This window comes from Balaenoptera acutorostrata, chromosome 20, assembly GCF_949987535.1.
Source record: "Balaenoptera acutorostrata chromosome 20, mBalAcu1.1, whole genome shotgun sequence".
NCBI classification, from domain to species: Eukaryota; Metazoa; Chordata; class Mammalia; order Artiodactyla; family Balaenopteridae; genus Balaenoptera; species Balaenoptera acutorostrata.
The window spans coordinates 42,267,681-42,289,732 of record NC_080083.1 but is presented as its reverse complement, the minus strand read 5'-3'; the positions used below and the strand labels follow the sequence as shown (position 1 = coordinate 42,289,732).

General features: G+C 43.3%; 1 protein-coding gene across 2 annotated transcripts; it reads right to left on the bottom strand.

Moving 5' to 3' along the window:
• Window positions 1–648: 648 nt before the first annotated feature.
• On the bottom strand, window positions 649–21,969 carry RETREG3 (reticulophagy regulator family member 3). Of its 2 annotated transcripts, none has more exons than XM_007177698.2 (9): window positions 21,665–21,969; window positions 9,601–9,707; window positions 7,846–7,876; window positions 6,788–6,914; window positions 6,063–6,147; window positions 5,120–5,257; window positions 4,005–4,087; window positions 3,222–3,354; window positions 649–2,819 (listed from the first exon to the last, which is right to left on the bottom strand). In XM_007177698.2, the coding sequence occupies exons 1-9, from the start codon at window positions 21,901–21,903 to the stop codon at window positions 2,362–2,364; spliced, it is 1,401 nt and encodes a 466-aa protein (XP_007177760.1). In that variant the 5' UTR covers window positions 21,904–21,969; the 3' UTR covers window positions 649–2,361. The 2 variants fall into 2 exon arrangements, with proteins under 2 accessions (XP_007177760.1, XP_057392265.1); XM_057536282.1 differs by lacking the exon at window positions 21,665–21,969 and adding an exon at window positions 17,526–17,549.
• Window positions 21,970–22,052: the final 83 nt, after the last annotated feature.

Genomic DNA, 22,052 nt, shown 5'->3' with positions numbered 1-22,052 from the left:
TTTGCCCGTTACCGAGCTTCGCACACAGGGGGCGCTCAGCACATGCTGTGGTTGAAGGTAGGGTTGGGAGGGGGCTGCTCTTAAGCCACAATGCTTGTAAAAGTTTCCTCTTGGCCGAGATAATCTTATGGCAACACCTGGCAGGTGCTTTCCAATCCTGCCCACATCGGCCAATGGGACAAAGCCTGAAATAAGTATTTCTAGTTTCTGAGGTCAGCTGAAGGCCAAAGAGCAGCTGTTGAGTTGCAGGCTCAAACAATCCAGAGGGGCATGGTGCTACTTTTTAAAGCTTCTATTACCTAAAATCTCATTAGCCTTTGAAACCTGTGCTTGTCTTCACACGTTTAGGGGACAATATTCAGAATTAGAAATGACGGAACTGCAGGCTAGAGATGCCAGCCAAGAGTGCCAGTTATGCTCACATCTGGGGTCTCCTGGAGAGGGGAAGTAGCCTCCCACCATGGTGATTGTTCTGGCCATCACAGAAGGAAAAACAGGGATGGGCAGGTGGGTCCCTCGCACATGGGCTTCCTCTTTTGAGGCTATCACCTCCTCAAATTAATATCATCTCAGATTAACAAGACCTATCAAGGATAAGGCACCATTCAACATCAGTCTCTTAAAGATGGTTCTCATACAAGATTTATTCCCCAGCACCCCTCCCTCCCTCATCCCCAACCCAATTCACAGTGGAGGACTAAGGAGATTCAGAGCAGGATCCGCAGGTACAAGAAACACCTTCCAAAGATTTTGCTCTCCTTCCTTCCCTCCCTCTTGCCAATTCCCAAGGCCCGAAGCTAAACACGCTCATGCAAACACACAAAGTCCCACTCCTTTCCCACACCTCCTGCTTTTTTCCACATCAGAGCTCACTTGTAAGACATCTGGGCTCTGGGAAGAGAGAAGGTCTCCAAAGTCTGTTTGAGAACACTAAAGTGGGGAGAGGCCATTACCCTAACCTTCCACAAAGGGAAGTGACTATGAATCAGACACCTAGCTCTTCTCCCTTCTCACCGTTGACTATTTTCACTCCCTGGCCTCTATCCTGTCCATCAACCAAGAGCAAACATGTTAGCACACTCCCACCTGCAGCACGTGAAAATAGGCTCTGTCCAACATCCCTCACCCAGGTATAGGGGTGTTGGGGGAGTGGTCCCTGAGGATCAGCAAAGGGTTAATGCAGAGGGAAAGAGGACAGAAGAGTTCAGCTTGAGCTCTGATTGGGGAGGCACAGGTTGAGAACTAATGACCTTTTTTAATTTTTGTCTCACGTGATTTTATTAGGGGCAGTAGAACAGATACCCCTTACAGGGGTCTCTGCTGATTATAGACACATTCTTGCTAACTGGGTTCATCCTTAAAAGAAGCCCTGCCAAACTGGGAAGGAGTTGAAAACAAAATTATTAAAGGAGCTGAACAAGGAGTAAGAATAGCTGGTGCAAGAAGAGCTGGTGGCTCCTGGGATGAATGCCACTGAGCCATTTGTAAAGTGCTACTCTGACATCGCCCATGTGGGATTATTGCTTCTCCAAAGGAGGAGCAGGGGAAGGAACAGGAACATGGAAACGGGTATGGTATGGTATTGATTGCTTTGCTCACTGCTCAGGCTGATGGGCAAATGGAGCCAGGGGTTAGCAGCACCAAAAATAACCAGGCAGCTCCAAAAGATTCAGTGAGACCATGAGATATAGAGGCACTCACCCTCCCAGCCAGCTGACCCCATGGCCCAAAGTAATGTAGAAGAGGCCCACCCCCACCTCATGTTCACATTCTTAAATTTCACAAGCAATATTTTGGAGCACTGGAGGTTAGGCCTCAAGAAATGAGGATGGGCTGGGGCAGAGGGAACAGGCCTGCTCTGCAGAACCAAAGGACAAGCTTGCTTAGAAAAAGGTAAATCAAAGCATGGCTTAGCAAAAGAGGAAGATGACAGTGTAACTCTCCCAGCTGCCTGACTTGGAGCTCTCGGGAGATGATAAAGGGAGGAAGGAAGGAACGGATCTATCACTGAGGGCTTCTGAGCACCCATACTTAGAAGCACACAGCAGCATCCCCTCAAAAGGGAACCAATACCCCTGACTACTTTGTTCCCCAAAAATACCACCATCCTGATGGAGAGAAGTGTCCCTCAGGGGAGCACACTCTCACTTCAGTGACTTGAGCTCAGAAATCAGTGTCCAGCTGGTAGCAGAGGAGTGAGTATCCTCTCTCATCAGGCCTCTGAGCATCTGCCAGGCCACTGAGCATACATATATAATTCAGGGGCTGGGACCTGGGTTCTTCCCTTGCCCCTTCACCTTATGTGGAATGGGGAAGAAAAAAAAACCTAAACCACAACGACCCCCAAGGGGAGTCTCTGCCTCAGTGGCTCCTGGAACTGGCAGGGTCCAGCTGATTCAGCTCCGACTGGTCCAGAAGTTCAAAGTCATCCCCCTCAGCATCAGTGTCCAGGTCTGAACTGGGGGCCCGGAGGACACCTCTTGTGGCTCTCCGGGGAGGTAGGCCAGCAGGGCCTGGCTGGGAGGCCCCTGACAGGGCCAGCTGGATCATGCCCTGGGAGACCAGGCTAGCAAGGTTGCTGGTGAGGTTGGATCCTGCAGGCAGGGCGCCAAGCAAAAGCTCCGGCAGTGCAGCCTCGTCCCGGCTGGCCGGGGGGCCCTGAGGCTCCTCGGCCCCTGGTGGGGAACGGTACATCAAGGTGGGCATCCCGATGCTGGTATCGTCCTCATCATCCAGGCCAGCAGGATCCACATTAATGGAAGGAAAGTCTGGAAGGTCTCTGGCAAAGGATTCCTCTGGATCACTGTGACCATCTAGGTCTGGGAGAACAGAGGAGTGTCTGAGACATGGCAACTGCCTGGCCTTCCTGTGACCCAGCCCCACCAAGTCATCTCCAAGTAACCAGATGTTTCCACCCTGGATTTCTGGCACTGGTCAGCTTTCCCCCTCCACTTATAGACTGCTGTGACCTCTACTGGCCAGAGAGCTCCCCCTTTCTTCCTCTGCTATGTCCCCCATAAGCCTAGAATCAGGCTACTAAGGGACTGAGGATTTCTAGGACAGCAGCAGTGCCATCTGGCTGGAGCCATACCCCTAAAGCTGCTCTGCCACCTGATCCACAGCTCAGAAAACAGGAAAAGCAGGGGCAGTATCCCCGCTGCCCGGGAAGCTGAGAGGCAACAGTCAGGGCCAATATCAACTTGGGTCCAAGGTTCCTCTACCTTCAGAGCCTTCTGTTAGAGGTGTCTGGCCCCGTGAAAGATTGAATGTGCCGTTGTCTGTACAGGAGACCTCAGCATCCGAGTGCTCAGAGTCTGTGATGGCCAATTCCCTGGCAACAGTAGAATCATCCAGCTTAGGAAAAGAAAAGACCAACACGCCTGAAGAGATGGTGCCGTTAGAAACAAGCGCAGTTCCCCAGTTACAGCTTCACCAGTGAGCTGGCCCTAAAGGCTACCCTAAGGCCAACAGTGTAGCCAGGCATGCATGGGGACTTGAGTCAAAATCTTGACCCCCCTTTTAGGCTGCTCCCCTAGAGAAAACACCCTTTTTCATCAGTCTTGAGCACAGGAAGGAAAGCAGTCTTGGGTGTCAACCAGCCACTTACTCTTAAGCAAATAATTGATCCAGAGAATACTTTTCACAGGTGGCCAGGAGGATACACACATTGCCTGACCTAAGGCGAGCTGGGCTGTTTAAAAAATGATCACACCAGTTGCAGAAGTTCTGCCATGATGGCAGGGGTTAAAAGGAGGCATGGAAGAGGGTGTGCTGGTCACCAGGCTCAAACTGAGATTCTACATACAAAGTCCCAATATAAAAACTAGCTTCTCTCCTCACTGCTCTTGGGGCAGTGAGGTCCTTGGAAAAGGGCAAGAAGCTGGGTCCCTGGAGAGCCCACAGGGAGCTTGAAAACCTGGTTACTGTCTAAACATGAGTGCCAGATGGTTAAAAAGGAGCTAAAAAAAAACTGGCCAGTGATGCAGCTCCCACACCCAAGATACCTGAGGACAGAAGGCAGCAAGCTCCTCTTCACTGTCACTGTGGTTGTCCCCAGCACGTTCTGGGTGTAGACCTCTGCGGCGCACTATGTGGAAAGAGCAAAAATGCCTTGACACCTTCCCTTGAGGGGAAACCCCTGCCCCCTTTGGATTTCAAAGGCATAAAATCAGAACACGAGAATGAACCCCCTAAGCCTACATAACAATGCCTGAGGGAGGAGCTGCTGAGCCTAAGTGGCAAGGTAAGCTGATAACACAGGAGAAAGATCTCTCTTCCAACATCCCTCCCTTCTTTTTCTGGTCAGATGATCAACTACCAGGCTTGTCAACAACTCTCAGGATCAGCTAGGGACAGACCAGATGTCAGTGTGTAAAGCGGACACTGTCACAGAGAGGGCAAAGGGCGATGCCCCACCTGGGCTGAATCAGCCTTTTGAGGACTGGTACTATTCAACTGGCTGCGTCAGGGGGAGCTGGGCCTTGGTGCCCACGTGCAGGGCTCTTAGAAGGCCAGGGCTTAATGAAAACCCAACCTGACCATACCACAGAAGAGAGGGAAAAGTTCGCACGACTGTCACTCGTGTGTTGGAGGATCCTGAGCTAGTACACTTCTGGCTTCTGAAGCCAGTTTTAAATCACTTTGGGAAGGCAGCTTTCAGTACTGAATGGAGGCCCAGCTTAGGAGTTTGAAAGACCTGCTCTGCCATTTACTAACTGTGAGCTTCAGTTTCCTCAACCAGAAAAAGATAATACCACCCTCTTCTCAAGGTTGTTATAAACGTTAAATAAGACAACGTATGCAGAGCAGCCAGCACATGGGACGTGCTTCATAAAAAGAAGCTAACACTGGGAATATCTTCACTGTCTGTCTTTTAGTTGACTTGGGAGAACTTTTCTCGTATTCGTTTAAAATGGGAGCGTCTAGAATTCCAAACGGGAAAAACTAGTAAGCCTGCATAGATTTCCCTGGAATAGAATGTCACTTTTACCACCAACCCCCTACACACCAACCACATCCCACTTCTCCATGTTCAAGGACCTATTATGTCAGACCTACGGGCTTCTCCTTCTCCTCCCCAAATTGCCCAAGTGGAAGGAAGCTTCCCCTTGACACTTACATTGTCTCTCTCTCTGCTTGGACATCATGTAACCACGGACACTGAAGTCCAGCCGCTGCAGAGCTGGCTTCAGCCGTACACACACTCGATCCCACAGTCGGTGGTACACAGCAAGGGGCCACATCATGACGGTGACAACTGAGAGGAGTGGGAAAGAGTGGCAGAATGGAGAAAGGGCTGCATGACACAGTCCTGACTGTCCCTCTGCTATCGTGTCCTTAGGGCTTGAACACAATAAATTCTAATTCTGCTGGTCATCTTCACGGATGTGAAGGTTCCGGAGGGCAGAGACTTCTGCATTCACCTACAGGGCTGCGCATAGCAGAGTACGCTGCTGACACATCGAGGGCAGAACCAGGCAGTGCTGTCACTTGCATATGGGTGTTGCTGAGCCATAAATAAGGCCAAATGGTAACAATGCCTCAGCAAATACACAACAAATCATGTGAGCTTCTGATATATAATGGCCAGGGCCATCACTACTCAGTTCTTCCAGTCTCAAGCAGACAGAGTTCATGCCAATATGAAGCAACTAAATGTACAGAACTGTGCTCCAGGGGGAAAAAAAGTGCTCCAGGGTAAACAGAACCTAGTAGAGGATCCCCTAAGTGTTATGTTCTACTGTTATACAATACACTGACTCTAAAAATTCCCTCCTGAAATAGGGACAGACAGTCCTTTATAGCTGGTAATACAATATATGTTAGTGGACCCTCATCAGTTTTTAAAGCTGACTTGGTAAGAAAAGGACTTTATATGTGGGGAGCCTGATACAGGTAAGAAGAAAGATATTTTCATGACACTAAACAGAACATGAAAATATACAAAGGTCAGTTCCTGGAGAACCAAAATATAAAAGTCCTCTCCCTAAACCCATAGTTAGCTATGGCTGGAAAAGCTATGAGTAGGGTAAGCTTGTGGGGGAGGTATATACCATACTTACGAATTAAGTAGGAGAGCAGGAGCCCAGGGATGTAGCGGCCCAAGACAGCCAAAAAGGTCAGTATCCCACAGCTCAGCAAGCAGAACTGGGGGTGTCAGGAAACAGTATTAAGCTTCTGCTATATGGCAGGGGACTGGGTTGGGCATGGGGGGCGGGTAAGATGGAGATGTGATAGAAATGATTCTTTATGACCTCTGAGTAAAGCATGGACATGTCAGAATGACATGTACCTAGCTACTGTTGCATCCAGTGGTGATTCTGTTTGGGAGGAAAGGGAGGATGTCCACTTCTATTCAAACTCTTCTCACATGGCTAACCCCACAGGGCTGCACCTTTCATGCTGGCAAACTGGTTTGAATAGGACTCAGCCAAAAGTTCTCTCTGAAAACAAGTGTTGGTGGTGGGCTTTTTAAGTCAAAGTAAAATAAAATAAAAAACTCAACCACCTACCACATGTTTAATGACACAGAATGCACACAAGCAAGCTTTCTTTCCCATCTTGGGGCAGGAAGATGGCCTAATCTAAGTGGCAAGCACTCAAAGAAGGAATCATCAAGCTCTTGCCTTAGTCTTAGTCAGAAGCCCCTTCCTACAACTTCCCTTGTCTATACAAACACCATGGTCTTTTCTTTCTTGAAGGAGGGTAGGTAGTAAAAGGGCTGTTTCAGTTTAGCATGAACTGAACTGAGAGCCAGAAATGAGAGTGAAAAAGGGAAGAGTCTTACCTTGCCTGGGTTTTGCTTTTTGAAAAGCAAAAGGTTCCTTATGAAAATGGTCCCACTAACCCAGACTTCAGCTACGTGGTAGCAGAGCTCGGGCACGCTGAGCAACCGAGGGTGCACAAAGCCCCAGCTATGGGAGAGAGAAGGGGGAGCTGTGAAAGGAGGGTGTTGAAGGTTCCCCCCACATCACACTGTGAAGGCAGCCAATCCTTCCGGGTTTAAACAGGGGCTGGGAAGTGTCTAGTCCTAGTTGCTCTGGAGGTGAAGCATGACTTTCTTCTTGGCTCACCAGGTTGAAACTGGAATTTAAGGACTAGGAGGGCAAACTTGTTCTGACAACTCCACCCTATGAGCAAGCAGCCCAATCCACGTGTGTAAACCTGCCACCAGCTCCAAGGCCCTTTGTGCTTAAAAACATCTTTCCTGGGCTCAGACCATTGCAATTCACTGTGATTGCAATCCAGGGAAAAAAGTAAAGCACAGTCTTATACCACTGCTGCAGAGGGGAGAGGCTAAGGATGTGCCCCTCAGAGAGAAAACAAAGCAAAACCAAAATAAACCACGGCAAAGAAAATTCTTTGGGTCAAATATATGAGATGAATGAACTGAGAAATGAAAGCAGGAGCTGTAAGCCACAAGGGGAATCTTTGGCTTGCTGATGCCAGGAACCAATGTGTTTTCTGACCAGGAACTTTAAACAGCCAGAGGTTACAGAAAACACTAAATGACCTGGTATAAAAGCCAGGAGACAAATGAAGTAAGTTGCCTCTAAGTTTTCACACTAGAGCTGAATAATGCAGCCAATTACTTGGTTATGTCAGGTTATGGGGCACTGTAATGCTTCTTTCTCAGAAACATCTTTTGTAAATATCAGAGGACACTAGCCATCTTAACATATTCCTTCCTGAACTTGAGGATTTGTTAAAATGATTATTTGCAACAGACTAGGTTCTCAGCTTATACTTTGTATCTAGAACATGGAGTTAACAACCTATAACCAGAATATTACAACAAGAGAATCAATCAGAGCAACAAAAAGGGATTTAATTAGTGTTCCATACCTCTCATTGTCTAATGCGTCGGGTCTTGGCACTACAATATTAAAACAAACACCAGCATTAGTTCGTAAGGAAAACTTAAACATGAAAATGTTAGGCTGTTGGTCTGATAGCTCAAGTTTTAATAGGTTTGGGGAAAAGAAAACAGTAACAGACAATAAAAAGGAGACACCATGTTATACTGCCAGAGTTAGGGAGCTGCAGACAAGGGAATGGTGGCTGATGCCTGCTCTTTTCTCTGGTGGGATGGGGTGGGGATCCAAATGGAGCATCAGGGCCCCTTCTAATTACTACAGTTGAGAGCCAAGGTGCACACAAAAAAAGGTCCATCCCACCCCTCAAGTGTGTCTGGGTTGCGTGTATCAATGTGTGCCAGGTTACGAAGGCATTATATGACTACTTCAACTCTAGAAATCTGCCTATTCTCTTTAAAAAGAGACCCATTAACTACAATCAATGATGTAAAGTCTTTTGACATTCACTAGCCATAAGACAGGTGGGTGAACTACCTGATTCCTTGAAGTCTCTGCAAAATAGGATGGGAATGTATTTAAAAGCTGTATACTCTGGTTTGAATATTCTGCCAAACCTTCAAAATTACCATGTCCGACCTACATCAATTTTCCTCTCTCTCACTCCCCACCCAAACCAACTGCCCTGCCTGACGTTGCCTACATCTAACTGTAATGCCACTGCTACTCTCCTAGCTTTGAAATCCCAAAGCTGCTGTTATCCCTTACTCTCCTAACCTCTATTTATCAGTTTGACAGGTCTTCCTTCTTCACAGCTCTCCAAGCCATCCATCGTTTGTTTCCACTGACACCTCTCTGACTACTTCTCACACAGATACAGCCACAGTCTCCCTTCTTCGTCCTTTTCTCTTTCCATGTGGTCGGGTAAAATGCTTTCAAATTAATCTTTAATATCATCTCAGCATATAGCTCTAATAAAAGAATCATCAAGGACCACCCACTATCTATAGGATAAAGTCTAAACTTCTAAGCCTAACTTAAAGGCCCTTATAAAATCTAATCCCAACATACTTTATTTCCTAGCACTCCCTGTAATGACCTCTCCACTCCCGTGAAAATGATCAGTTCCCTGCCCTCAGGAGATGCTTTGCAGCTTCTGGTTCCTCAGACTAATCAAGCCTCTGACCCCCACAGAAACACACTTATCTCTCTACCTGTCCAAATCTTTTGTTTCAGTCAAGGCTTGAGCTAGGGCCAAAATACATGACAAACATACTGATCACATGCTGCACTGCGACATCTCTGGTGCTGTTCTGTAACTTTTCTTATGTTTACGTATGTATCATCTTGGATAAAAGGAACCATATCTTAGAGGACTTTATCTAAGTCATAATACCTAACTTAGTGCTTTGCAAATAAACAATTTAAAAGAAATTCCTCAGAGGCAAATTGATACTGTCTTGGTAATGATGTAGTACCCAGTGAGGAGAATTATTTTTTAACAACTTGAGGACTATTTATTCCTCAGGCCAATTATGAGGGCAAGAATATCTCACGTGGCGGATAAAGATTTCCTAAGCTTAATAAACAATGAGAAGGACCGAACTCAGCTCTAAGGAACTACAGATGGGGCACTAGCCCTTCAAACGTCTTCTAAAGCAAATAATTCAGACTTCAAAAGATATTCCCAGCTCCACATACTCTCCCAAAACCCCCTAAAACTAAAGGTAAAAATGACAGAAAAGCCATTTCCGGTTCAGATTGTTCTAAATGCTACCAGACTTACCTTTTATTTCAGGCCAGATTTTGCTCTTCCATTGATCTATACACACAATGATCATTGAGCTGAATGCAAGTAAAAACACAAGACGAAGGGATGTCAGGGCAAAGAACCTAAAGAGAAGGAAGAACAGAAGATCATTATCCAATTAAGCTAATTTCAGAAAAGACCATATGTGCACCACTGGTCCTGTGGTAAACAGACTTAAGTGTTATACACCTTGAGAAAAATCACTTAAACTTTCTGGACTTCAGCTATTTTACCTATGGTGCAGAGATAATAATTTGCTTCTGTAAAGGCAGAGGACTACACCAAATAACCTCTTAAAGCCCATTTCAACTTTCAAGCCTGTGATTCTATTAATTTCAAGGAGAAATTCATTTTTTTTGTTTTTGTCACACTGCACGGCTTGTGGGATCTTAGTTCCCTGACCAGGGATTGAACCTGGGCCCTCAGCAGGGAAAAACGCAGAATCCTAACCACTGGACTGCCAGGGAATTCCCAAAATTCATTCTTGTACTGACCAAGCTGTTTTGATGAAAGCAAACATCTTTCTACCAAATTAGACCCTGGTTCAGGGCAACAAACTGACAGACATGCACTAAAGAGCACCTAATTCAATGAGATATCCTTTTACAGAAGAAGAAACTAAGGCTCAAAAAAGTAAAATGAGTTGGTCAAGGTCACACAGAAAGTGAGCACTGAAGCTACATCTAAAAGCCAGTTCTCCAGAATTAACACCAACCCTTCTCAAACTCTTCCCAAAAAATTGAAAAAGAGAGAACATTTCTTGATTTATTTAATGAGGGCAACATTACTGTGATACCAAAGCCAGACAAAAACACTACAAGAAAACTAAAGTATATTGATACCTGTGAATATAGATGCAAAAATCCTCAATAAAATATTATCAAAATGAATTCAACAGCATATTAAAAGGACTACACACCCACGACCAATTCCTGGGATTTACTCCAGGAATGCAAGGGTGGTTCAACATACAAAAACTCAACAGTTGTAATGTATCCCATTAAGAGAATAAAGGAAGAGCTAGTTCTTACTAGAAGGCATCAACCATAAAGAGATAATTTACAAAAAAATCTGGGAAATCTGAACACTGACAGTACATCTGAAGATATTAAGGAATTATTGTAATTTTGGGGCTATGATGTTATGGAAGTTATGCTTTTAAAGAGTCCCTATCTTTTAGAAATACATACTAAAATATTTATGAATGAAATGATATCTGGGATTTGTGTCAAAACAATAGTTTGGCAAGGGAAAGGGTGTGAAAGAAGAGGAAACAAGATTGACTATGAGTTGATAATTGCTGAAGCTGGATGATGAGTACTTGAGATTATTTATGCTATTCTCTCTACCTCTATATATTTAAAATCTTTCACAATAAAAAAATTTTTTCAAAAAAAGCTAGTTTTTATGAGTCTTTCTATGATCCAACTCTAAAGCCTCTAGGGCAACGCCCTGTAGAGTCTCTGTAGTCCAGTGACGTTACCAGACTGTGAGGAAGTAAGTATAGAAATTGAAAGTAAGAATTTAGAAATTTTTTTTTTAAATTTATTTATTTATTTATTTTTGGCTGTGTTGGGTCTTCGTTTCTGTGCGAGGGCTTTCTCCAGTTGTGGCAAGTGGGGACCACTCTTCATCGCGGTGCGCGGGCCTCTCACTATCGCGGCCTCTCTTGTTGCGGAGCACAGGCTCCAGACGCGCAGGCTCAGTAATTGTGGCTCACGGGCCCAGCTGCTCCGCGGCATGTGGGATCTTCCCAGACCAGGGCTCGAACCCGTGTCCCCTGCATTAGCAGGCAGATTCTCAACCACTGCGCCACCAGGGAAGCCCAAGAATTTAGAAATTTTTATAGCAATTTGACCAAGTAATTTTGAATCTAAGGGTATATTTGGGCTTGTATTTTGTATGCATTTTAAACTTATCTAGTAACTCATTTATATTGTATTTTACAAAAGTATTGCTCAGAAATAGACTGGGGAAAATGACAACACTAGTCCTTCACTGCAGATGGTTTGAGAAACACTGTTCTAAGATCTTGAGGGAAGCCAAATGCATCACAAGAGGCAGTTCAGCAGGGCAGTGAGGCATGGCTTTTAGACTGACTTGAGTTTATTTCTCTGAACAGCCACTCTGAGTTGATGACCTTGAATAAATTAGCTTGACCTCTTTAAGCCTCAGTTTCCTCATCTATATGTGATGTTAACAATAACAAATCAGGAGACTTTCCTGGTGGTCCAGTGGTAAAGAATCTGCCTTCCAATGCAGGGGACGCAGGTTCGATCCCTGGTCGGGGAACTAATATCCCCCTTGCCGCGGGATGAACTAAGATCCCTCTTGCCGCGGGGGCAACTAAGCCTGCGTGCCACAACTGCTAACCTTGCGCGCCTCAACTAGAGAGAGAAAAACCCACATGCCACAACTAGAGAGAAACCCACACGCTGCAATGAAAGACCCCGCAGGCCTCAATGAAGATCCCGCATGCCGCAACTAAGACCCAATGCAGACAAATAAATAAATAAATATTTTAAAAAAAATAACAAATCATGAAAGATTATTTGTAGGTATTAGAAACAACATACTTAATCACTTATAAAAATAGCATAGTTGGGCTTCCCTGGTGGCACAGTGGTTAAGAATCTGCCTGCCAATACAGGGGACACAGGTTCGAGCCCTGGCCTGGGAAGATCCCACATGCTGCGGAGGAACTAATAAGCGTGCGCCACCACTACTGAGCCCACGTGCCACAACTACTGAAGCCTGCGTGCCTAGAGCCCACGCTCCACAACAAGAGAAGCCACGACACCGAGAAGCCCGCGCACCACAACGAAGAGTAGCCCCCGCTCACCGCAACTAAAGAGAGCCCAGGCACAGCAACAAAGACCCAACACCGCCATAAATAAATAAATAAATAAACAAATTAATTTATTTATTAAAAAAAAGGAACAGAGAACTAGAAAAGCAGCAAGAAAACAACTAACAAAATTAAAAAAAAAAGAAAAAAAAATCATAGTTGATCTTGCTAAAAGGACAAGAAAATACAAGGCACCTAATATATGCCTAATGTATGTCCTATTCAGCTTTACAATGTAGAAGTGTTGTTATCATCACAGCAACTGATCAAACAAGAGTAAGGATGACCAAGAGTTGGTTATAAATGACTTCTTCTCTCAACACATGACCTAATGACATATTCACAGAACACCATACTAAGAGTATAATCCTTACATTAAAAAAAAAAAAGCTTTATCTGTATCTGTGAATACGTATATGCAAGCAGGAATTGTCAGAGGAACTTTAATTTTGGTCTGTAGACGTTTCTGCACTGTTTTCAATAAACATGAATCTATGTCACATAATTTTTTAAACTATACAAAGAATGAGGGATGGAAGAAACCAAGAACTTAGAAATCCAGTCATCAATGACAACCCTATTCCAATATTTCCACTCCATCACTTAAAGGATATTGTAATTATATGAGATTACAGAATGAAAGCAGTTTAATAGATTTAAGCCTCTAGAGCTGCCCCAGGCCATTAATCTTCTCTCCAACGCCAGTTCATCATCCCAACAAACAAGGAAATTTAACAAGGCCAAGGAGAAGGGCTCGAGAGCATCTTGCTCCCCAGTGCTGCTGCTTCCATGTCCCAGCAGCAGGATGTGGCACGACTGTTTTCTCTGGAGTACTTGAAAGGGCTCTCTGCGGAGGCAAACCAGACTGTCTGCAACCTCTACTTCCCAAATCATGATTACTAACACAAATATAAATTGGGGTAGGGAAAGGATACTAAGCTCTCCTAAGAAAGGTCAGTTTTCCAGAGATGATGGCAATAAAAATACTGTTTCTCCAAGAGCTGGACTATTTTAGTAACCAGTTAGAGCCCCCACCTATGCTTCAACTCAGTTCAAACATTCATTAATTGCCTATTATATGCTGAGGCCTTGTGGTAAGTAGGCCAATTACAGAAAAGAGTAAAACATGGACCATACTCTCAAGTGTATTTATGTCAGTACGTGTTTGTAATATAGCATGACAAGTTAACGATAACAAAGAGGACATCTAAGCTGGGATTTGAAAGATTAATGGTAAGACAACAGGGCAAAAGGGTGCAGGGAAAGAGAGGACATTCAGATAGGAAGAAGAGCCAGCTGAAATGACGTATTAGGGAACTACAAGTAGTATGATAGAACTGAAACTTAAAGAACAGAGGGAGGGGATGAGTATGGGGAGAGAGGCAGAAGTCAGATCATGAAGGGCCTTTCATGACAAAGGGTACTGGATTTTATCCTGCAGATAAAGGTGAATCAGCAAAGAGTTTTACAAAGGGTGTATTTTCTGGATCATGAAGGCTGAAACTGTGAGCATCTTCTTGAACCAGATTAATCCTGGTCCATAATTCAATTTTAGAGCCAGATATAAGATAACCTTTCCTTGAACAAGCCAATGCAGAAACTTAAGAGGAAGAAGAGTTTTTCTGTGTGGTGTAAAATAACAATTCTTGGAAAAATAGCTTCTTCCATATAGATAAAATCTTAATTAATGGAAAGACCACCTCAAACCACTAGAGTTACCTCTCCAAGGTAACTAGACAATTAATATCAAACATTATTAATTCCCTTAGGGGGTCTATCAAATATAAAAGAATATGGATAAGTGTGTGCTCCTTTCCTTCAGCCCTCAATACTAAATTCTTAAACAAAAAGGAAATATCAATCTCAGATTCATGTGTTTGGGATATACTGAAGTCACATTACACTTTTATTTTATGGAGGTAACTTGGAAGCCTACCTGTAAAAAAAACTCTGCAACTATGTACAAGGACAAGACAACATTGAAGATAAAGTACTTGTGAGATTGGTATAGGTAAGGAATGAGGAAAAATAAGGGAGGATTCCTCTGGATTAGTTTAGTCCTGCAATCTCTATTCATACAGGCCAAAAAATTCACATGCAGATATAACAGTGTACAAGTTTGATAAGACAACATGCAAAACATTTTTCAGCAACTATAATCAGCATGAGAACTTTCCAATTTAGCAAAAATAACTATAAATGCAGTCAACTCTGGATATTCACATGTGAATTATTTAATTTGGTTACTGCCCATAGCCCATTACTCCTTCTACCCATTGTAGGCTCACAATAGATTTTTCCTTAAAGATATTTATTTTTTTCATATTTCTAAAGGCAAGCATGTTTACAGGAGAAATTTTAGAAAGTATAATTACTAATTAAGGAAGAAAATAAAAATAAAATTAGTACACTATCACCAGTATGAAACAGTCTTGCCAAAAAAAATTTTTTTTTGAAACTAAATCTGATCAAGACTCTAGATTTAGCTACCAATTTACAGGAAATACACAGAGGAGCACAGGGGAACGTGTTATGCCACAGGGATGCAATCAGCAAAATTCAATCTGTAGGACACTTTACAGGACAAACTGGTTTCTTCAACAAATAAATTGCAAAGAGGAAAAGACTGAAAGGGAACCAACGGAGTAAAAGAGATGTTAAAAACAGAACAATCGGGGCTTCCCTGGTGGCGCAGTGGTTGAGAATCTGCCTGCCAATGCAGGGGACACAGGTTCGAGCCCTGGTCTGGGAAGATCCCACATGCCGCGGAGCAACTGGGCCCGTGAGCCACAACTACTGAGCCTGCGCGTCTGGAGCCTGTGCTCCACAAAAAGAGAGGCCACGATAGTAAGAGGCCTGCGCACCGCGATGAAGAGTGGCCCCGGCTCGCCACAACTAGAGAAAGCCCTCGCAAAGAAACAAAGACCCAGCACAGCCAAAAATAAATAAATAAATAAATAAAAACCCATTTAGCCATCCATTTCATTCATCTGTAAAAAATAAATTAAAAAAAACAAAAAAAAAAAACAAAAAAAACAGAACAATCGGTCACAATATGTGAACTTCATTTGGATGCAAACCCCAAAGAACTGTTTAAAAAACAAAGTGACATTTATGAGAAAATTTGAACACTGACTGGAACCATTAATTTTTTACATGTGATAATGGTAGTGATTTTTTAAAAAATCTTTATTTTTCAGGGTCACATACTGAAATACTTAAGAGATTAAATGACATGACGTCTAGGATTTCCCTCAAAACAAGAAAGGAGGAGGCGGAAAAGAACTGGGGTATAGAAGACACAAAATTGGCCATGAATTGAAAAATTTTAAAGCTGGGTACAATTGTAATACATACTATTATTCTGTCTGCTTATATATATGTTTTTAATTTTCCATAGTAAAAAGTTTAAAAAATAACCTATTATTTACACACATACCCTAAAATGGCAACAGAGGTTCTTCATTTAAAAAAATATTCAAATATAAAAACTCCATGGAAGTATATAGAATATCTGGTTTAAAAGCCTCCTCCTTCATTTAAAAATACATAGGCATGTTTTCCTTCATCACCAGAAAAAGCGTCCACAACTTGAAAATGATTACATCATACACAGATACAATTAGGTGGGGTGTTTTTTGTTTTTTGTTTTGGCTGCACTGGGTCTTCCTTGCTGCACGCAGGCTTTCTCTAGTTGCAGTGAGCAGGGGCTACTCTTTGTTGCGGTACGTGGGCTTCTCATTGCAGTGGCTTCTCTTGTGGTGGAGCACAGGCTATAGGCGTGCAGGCTTCAGTAGTTGTGGCACGCGGGCTCAGTAGTTGTGGCTCGTGAGCTCTAGAGCGCAGGCTCAGTAGTGGTGGCACACGGGCTTAGTTGCTCCGCGGCATGTTGGATCTTCCCAGACCAGGGCTCAAACCTCTGTCTCCTGCATTGGCAGGAGGATTCTTAACCACTGCGCCACCAGGGAAGTCCCTACAATTAGTTATTTAAACCTTTCCCTAATTGAACTGAGATGTTTCCAATTTTTGATGTAATAAAGTAAAGCTGAACTACATATCACTGAGCATAAATCTTTGACCTTATTTATGATTAACCACTTTAAATGGAAGTACTAGGTCAAAAAGCATTAACTTTTTTTTTTGTAACAGTATTACTGAGATACAGTTTGCATACCATAAAATATATCCTTTTAAACTAATTCAATGTTTTTTAGTATATTCAGAGTTGTGTGACTATCACCATTACCTAATTTAGAACATTTTCATCACCCCAAAAAGAAACCCATGCCCATTAGCAATCACTCCCCATTTCTCCCAGCCCCTGAAAAGGTAATAACTTTTTAAGTATCTTAATACGTGTTGCTAAATTACTTTCCAGAAAGGCTGTTGAATTTATGTTCCTATCAACCATAAACCAGTTTTTCCATATTGTGCCCAGAATTAAATACTATCATTTTTAAAAACCTAATAGGCAGAAATTAGTAACTCACTGCCACTTATATTAGAATTTTTTATTACTAATACATAAAAATGTATATATCCATTGATTTATTACTATTTGGTTTTTTTTGTCTTTTTATAAACTGTCCATCCCCTTTATTATGGGCTAAAATCCAATTAATTACCAGTCTAAATAGAATACTCCTTGGAAAAACAATCTGGTGTCCAGAAAAATCATGAGAAATTTCAAAAATAAACAATTTTTTTGAGGTCAAATATACCATGGAGCCTCATCATTAGTACAGGTAAATTAAAGTTTGCCATAATCATAAACAAAAGAAAGATCCCAAGTCTATTTTCAATCAAAGAAGATAATATTTCTGGGCTCCTTTGTTATTATGGAGTAAGCTTCTCTCAGTGGCACTTCAGAACAAAGCATCCCATCCTATAGGGACAGAAAGCCCATTATTGTACAGCACTTGTGGCTGTCTGGTTAATGAGCCAGTCACTGGTAAATTAGAACGAAAAAAAATTAACCCAACCAATATCATGTAGTGATAGTTGTTGCTTGCACAAAACCAGAAATGAAACCAGCTAGCTGCAAATGACCTACCTTATGTTAATGGACAGAAAGCACCCAACCTATAAAAAAATAAATAAAATAAAATTCAAAAAAAAAAAAAAAAAGAAAGCACCCAACCTTATAATCAGAACAGATAAAAACTGATGGCAAAAGAGAGGCAAAAAAAAAAAAAAAGTAAGCCAAGGCATCTCTGGGAGTCTTCCCTGCTATCAAAAGCAACAAGAACCCTCCAAAAACTATCATCAGAAACACTTGCTCAATAGATTTCATCTGAAATTTGACGTGTAGATTTTTTTTTTTCACAGAACAAATGTTTCCACTTAAATAGGCCCTCCCTTCCATCTCCTATCTCTCACTATTACTTTTTACTCAAATTCTAACCTTTTTAAAAAATATATTTACTTATTTATTTATTTGGCTGCATCCGGTCTTAGTTGCGGCACACAGGATCTTTAGTTGCTGCATGCGGGATCTTTTAGTTGCAGCATGTAGGCTCTTAGTTGCGGCATGCGGGATGTAGTTCGCTGACCAGGGATCAAACCCTGGCCCCCTGCATTGGGAGCACTGAGTCTTAACCACTGGACCACCAGGGAAGTCCCTCAAATTCTAACCTTTTAGATCAGCATTGCGGTATACCTTTAATCACTTCTCCGGTCATTTTTTTTTTATTTGGGGGGATGGGGGGGATTGGTTAACTCAGACTAGTGACTGTAAAAGCAGATCCCAACAGAGATCTTCACAAAAAACCAGCTTGTGGATTGCTCTAAATCAATATTCCTAATTTAAAGACCATCTAGAATCACAGAATGCTAAAAACTGAAAAGGAGCTAGCAGTCATCTAGCCCTCCTTGAACCATATGTACTTCACAGGAGGCGGTGCGAGGGCTCAGAGTTCACACACGTTTCCAGGGCTCCTTTGTCCTCCCCTCATCTTATGAGTCAAACTAAAAAGTTACTGAAACTCTTCTTTTCTGATCCTGTCACGATAGACTCTTGCTGACTCATATTCTTCCCCCAAATCATTCATTTACAGGTGGTGCTGAGGCTAATGAAAATATAGGCTACTGATAAGGAAGGCCTGACATTTCTGTTATTACACTAGGGAAAATAACATATAAGTGACCAGAAGCAATATAGGCTGGAAGATTTCTAATGTGATCACTATAATTTTTCTGGAACCTGAAAATAAGAGTGAAAGCCTTGAAATACTATAGGAGCAAGGCATCCACATCTATCCCTATCTTTTATGTTGTTTTTTTATTAATATGTAAGAGGGCACATTCACAGGTACGGAAAAACCTCAAATGAGAAGACAGAACACTGAAAGTTAAGAGCTACCTACCTGAATTCTGATGATTTGTTTGTATTCCTATCCAGTCTTTTAATACCTCAAAGTGTATAAAACACCTCAGTTAATGACGTATCATTATTCAAAACAAATAATGAAAGAAAAGTAAAATGTTTCAGATTTGATTTTTCTCTGACCTGAGCTAACGGATCCACCTGTGTTTCCTAAATTGCTTTTTTAAATAAAGTGAGAACAAAGCAGTTACTCTTCGACATTCCTAAGCAAAACGTCAACACCCATATTCAATTTGATGCTACTGGAATGTGAAGTCTAACTTTTATTTTGAACCTCACCCTACCTTCCAAGGAAGTTCATTTCCTAAAACAAACAATCCTGTGAACTCCAATGCTAAAACTACCCTAGCCTCTGGGGTCAGTCATTTTGTACCCTTCACAGGTATGAGTCCTCTTCAAAAATGGCATACCCAATTGCTCTTTCATTCTCAAGAGTCACACCCTCATTTTGCTACACCTCTCCCTCAGCTACTTAGAGCCTGATGGGAATGTAACAGGAGTAACTGCATTCTGGATACACAACAGGCAAGCTACCAGGAAATGCCAGAGATAAAGACCAATCACACTGATGCTTTAAGAGACTCAGAGTAGGAAAAGGGGATCTGAGTGAGATTCTAAACACAGCATATTAGTAAACTTAAGTAAATACTATTGGGAGCCAGTAAATTAAAGACAACTAACATTTAAAGATGTGTCTCTGTCAGAGCGGCTCCTTATATGCAGACCTCAACCCCACATTCTACTTTGAAAACTCTCTCAGGCAAGGGGGATGTGGAAAGCCCTCTCCTCAAAAATAACAACATACATGCTACTGATCTATTTGCATTAATAAACCCTTGGTTTATCAGGATTCATTTAAATCCTGATAAAGTTTTTATATATCAGTCACACTCTGATACAAACTGGTTTATGATCAACTTTTTTCCTAGGAGTACAAACCCAATGTAGGAAATGAAGTTCTGACTAAATGGTCTGGGGTTAGAGGTTGGGACAGGGAGGTGAGAGGAAAAGAAGAAAAGGGCATTTTGGAAAATGCTCCAGAATGAGGTGCTACAGTTAAGGTTTTTGACAGACAGCCAAGGAGAGAAGTAGGTACGTGGGGATCAAGGAAGAAGCACTATCAAAAATAAATGAGGGACTTCCCTTGTGGCGCAGTGGTTAAGAATCCGCTTGCCAGTGCAGGGGACATGGGTTTGAGCCCTGGTCCGGGAAGATCCCACATGCCGCGGAGCAACTAAGCCCGTGCACCACAACTACTGAGCCTGTGCTCTAGAGCCCATGAGCCACAACTACTGAGCCCACGTGCCAAGAGACCGTGCTCCACAACAAGAGAAGCCACCGCAATGAGAAGCCCGCACACCACAACGAAGAGTAGCCCCCGCTCGCCACAACTAGAGAACGCCCACGCCCAGCAACGAAGACCCAAAGCAGCCAAAAATAAATTAATTTAATTAATTTTTTAAAAAAAGAACCCTCTTTAAAAAAGTCATGAGGGACACAAAATAATTTAAAAATAAATAAATGAATGAATGAATGAATGAAGAATGCTGTAGAAGTTTCTCATCAAGTTTGCTCAAGACTCTAGAAGCAACAACTGCTGTGACACCTCTAACCTGAGTCTCCTTCAAACTGTGAGAGGATTAACGTAATAAGCACCAGTGTGTCTTCCTGTCAATGAACTTGGAATTATTCGTTTTGCTCCAGCTCACTGAAAGTCTTCTTTCATACAAAGGATAATAAATGTTTTGGTTTTAAAACCAAGAATTTCAAGAGGAAATCTGTTTTTAGCAAAAACAATTTTGTTTTGGAAACTCACACTTTGTTCTGTTTCAGACTTATCCAGAACAGCTTTACTTCAACTCAGCTGTAGACGCCACCCTACACTTCAGTTCCCTTGGAATTTGATCAATAATACTTCCCTAGTTATTAATAAATCCAAACTCTGCTTGGCAGATCTTATGAAGACCTAAGTCCACTTTAGGTGATGACAACTCAGAGAAGCAGCAGTTCCATTCTCACAGAGCATGACACAGACAGATTCTTAAAGCATACTTGTAGCCCCACTTTTCCAGCTCAGGAAAACACACACTATTAGACACCCTCAATTTCCCTGGCTATAAACCGTGGCTAAGGATGCCTCTCTAATTCCCTGGAACAGGGAGGACTTGCCGTCATACGTGACTTTGAAACGGGTGAAATCTCACAATCACTATTTCATAACTGTTCTTTAAAAGTTTACAATTTTCTTTCAAGTTGCAGCTATGGAGGCTCTCGGACGCTGAGACTTCGCAAACTTCCCGAGTGGGCGAAAGGATATCTATCTAACATGATAATTCAGATCGTTCAAGTTTGTTTTCTTATCACACCTATGTATACCTTTTGAAGATCTCACGCCGCACACATCTACCCCAATAATAATTACTAAAATCTCTGGAGACAGTCTTCAAACCACTGTTGAGCAGACAAGAGAAGGGAGGTGATGGCTTTAACGGGACGCAGCTTCCCCTGGCTAAAATGAGGCGCCCTCGCTCACTGCGAGCGGCTCAAGATGTTACTAGAAGCTCCTGCCAGATGTGCGGGGCGAGGGTGCGGGAGCAGGTAAAGCACGGGAAACAACTGGAAGGCCCTGGGGAGAACTGCGGTGCCAAAGCCGCAGGCGGGAACGAGTGGAAGGAGGTGAGGCAAAATTAGGCAGGTACAGGAAGGAGCCAGTGCAGCGAAGAAAATAAGGGGGGCGAGAGAGAGAGCCTTAGAGAAACCTGACGAATTCGCGCCTCGGAGGGTTTCCGAGGATCCAGTTCTCTCACCAGAAAGCCGCGTTCAGCCCCAGGCACCACAGGGCGCTCCTGGCTGGCCGCTCCCACACCAGGGCTGCCTGCACACGGCTCAGCAGAGGCTCGTAAGGCCCCAGCACCTCCACCAGGGCCCGCTGCGCCGCCTCAACCTGCTGGTCACGCTCCCAGGAGCCTGACATACTGCGGCGGCCCCTGAAAGTCTGCCCCGAAGCTGGGCCTGGGGCCACGGCCACCCCCTCAGCCTCCGCCATCTCCCCCCGGCAGCCACAACATCCGGGGCCCCGGCCCGACAGTCACAATAACACCAACTGCGCAGCTGCAAGATTCGGCGGGAAGGCCCCTTCCCTCCACAGCGCGCCTGCGCATAGACTCTAACTCCCGTCCACCCAGAGAGAAGAAC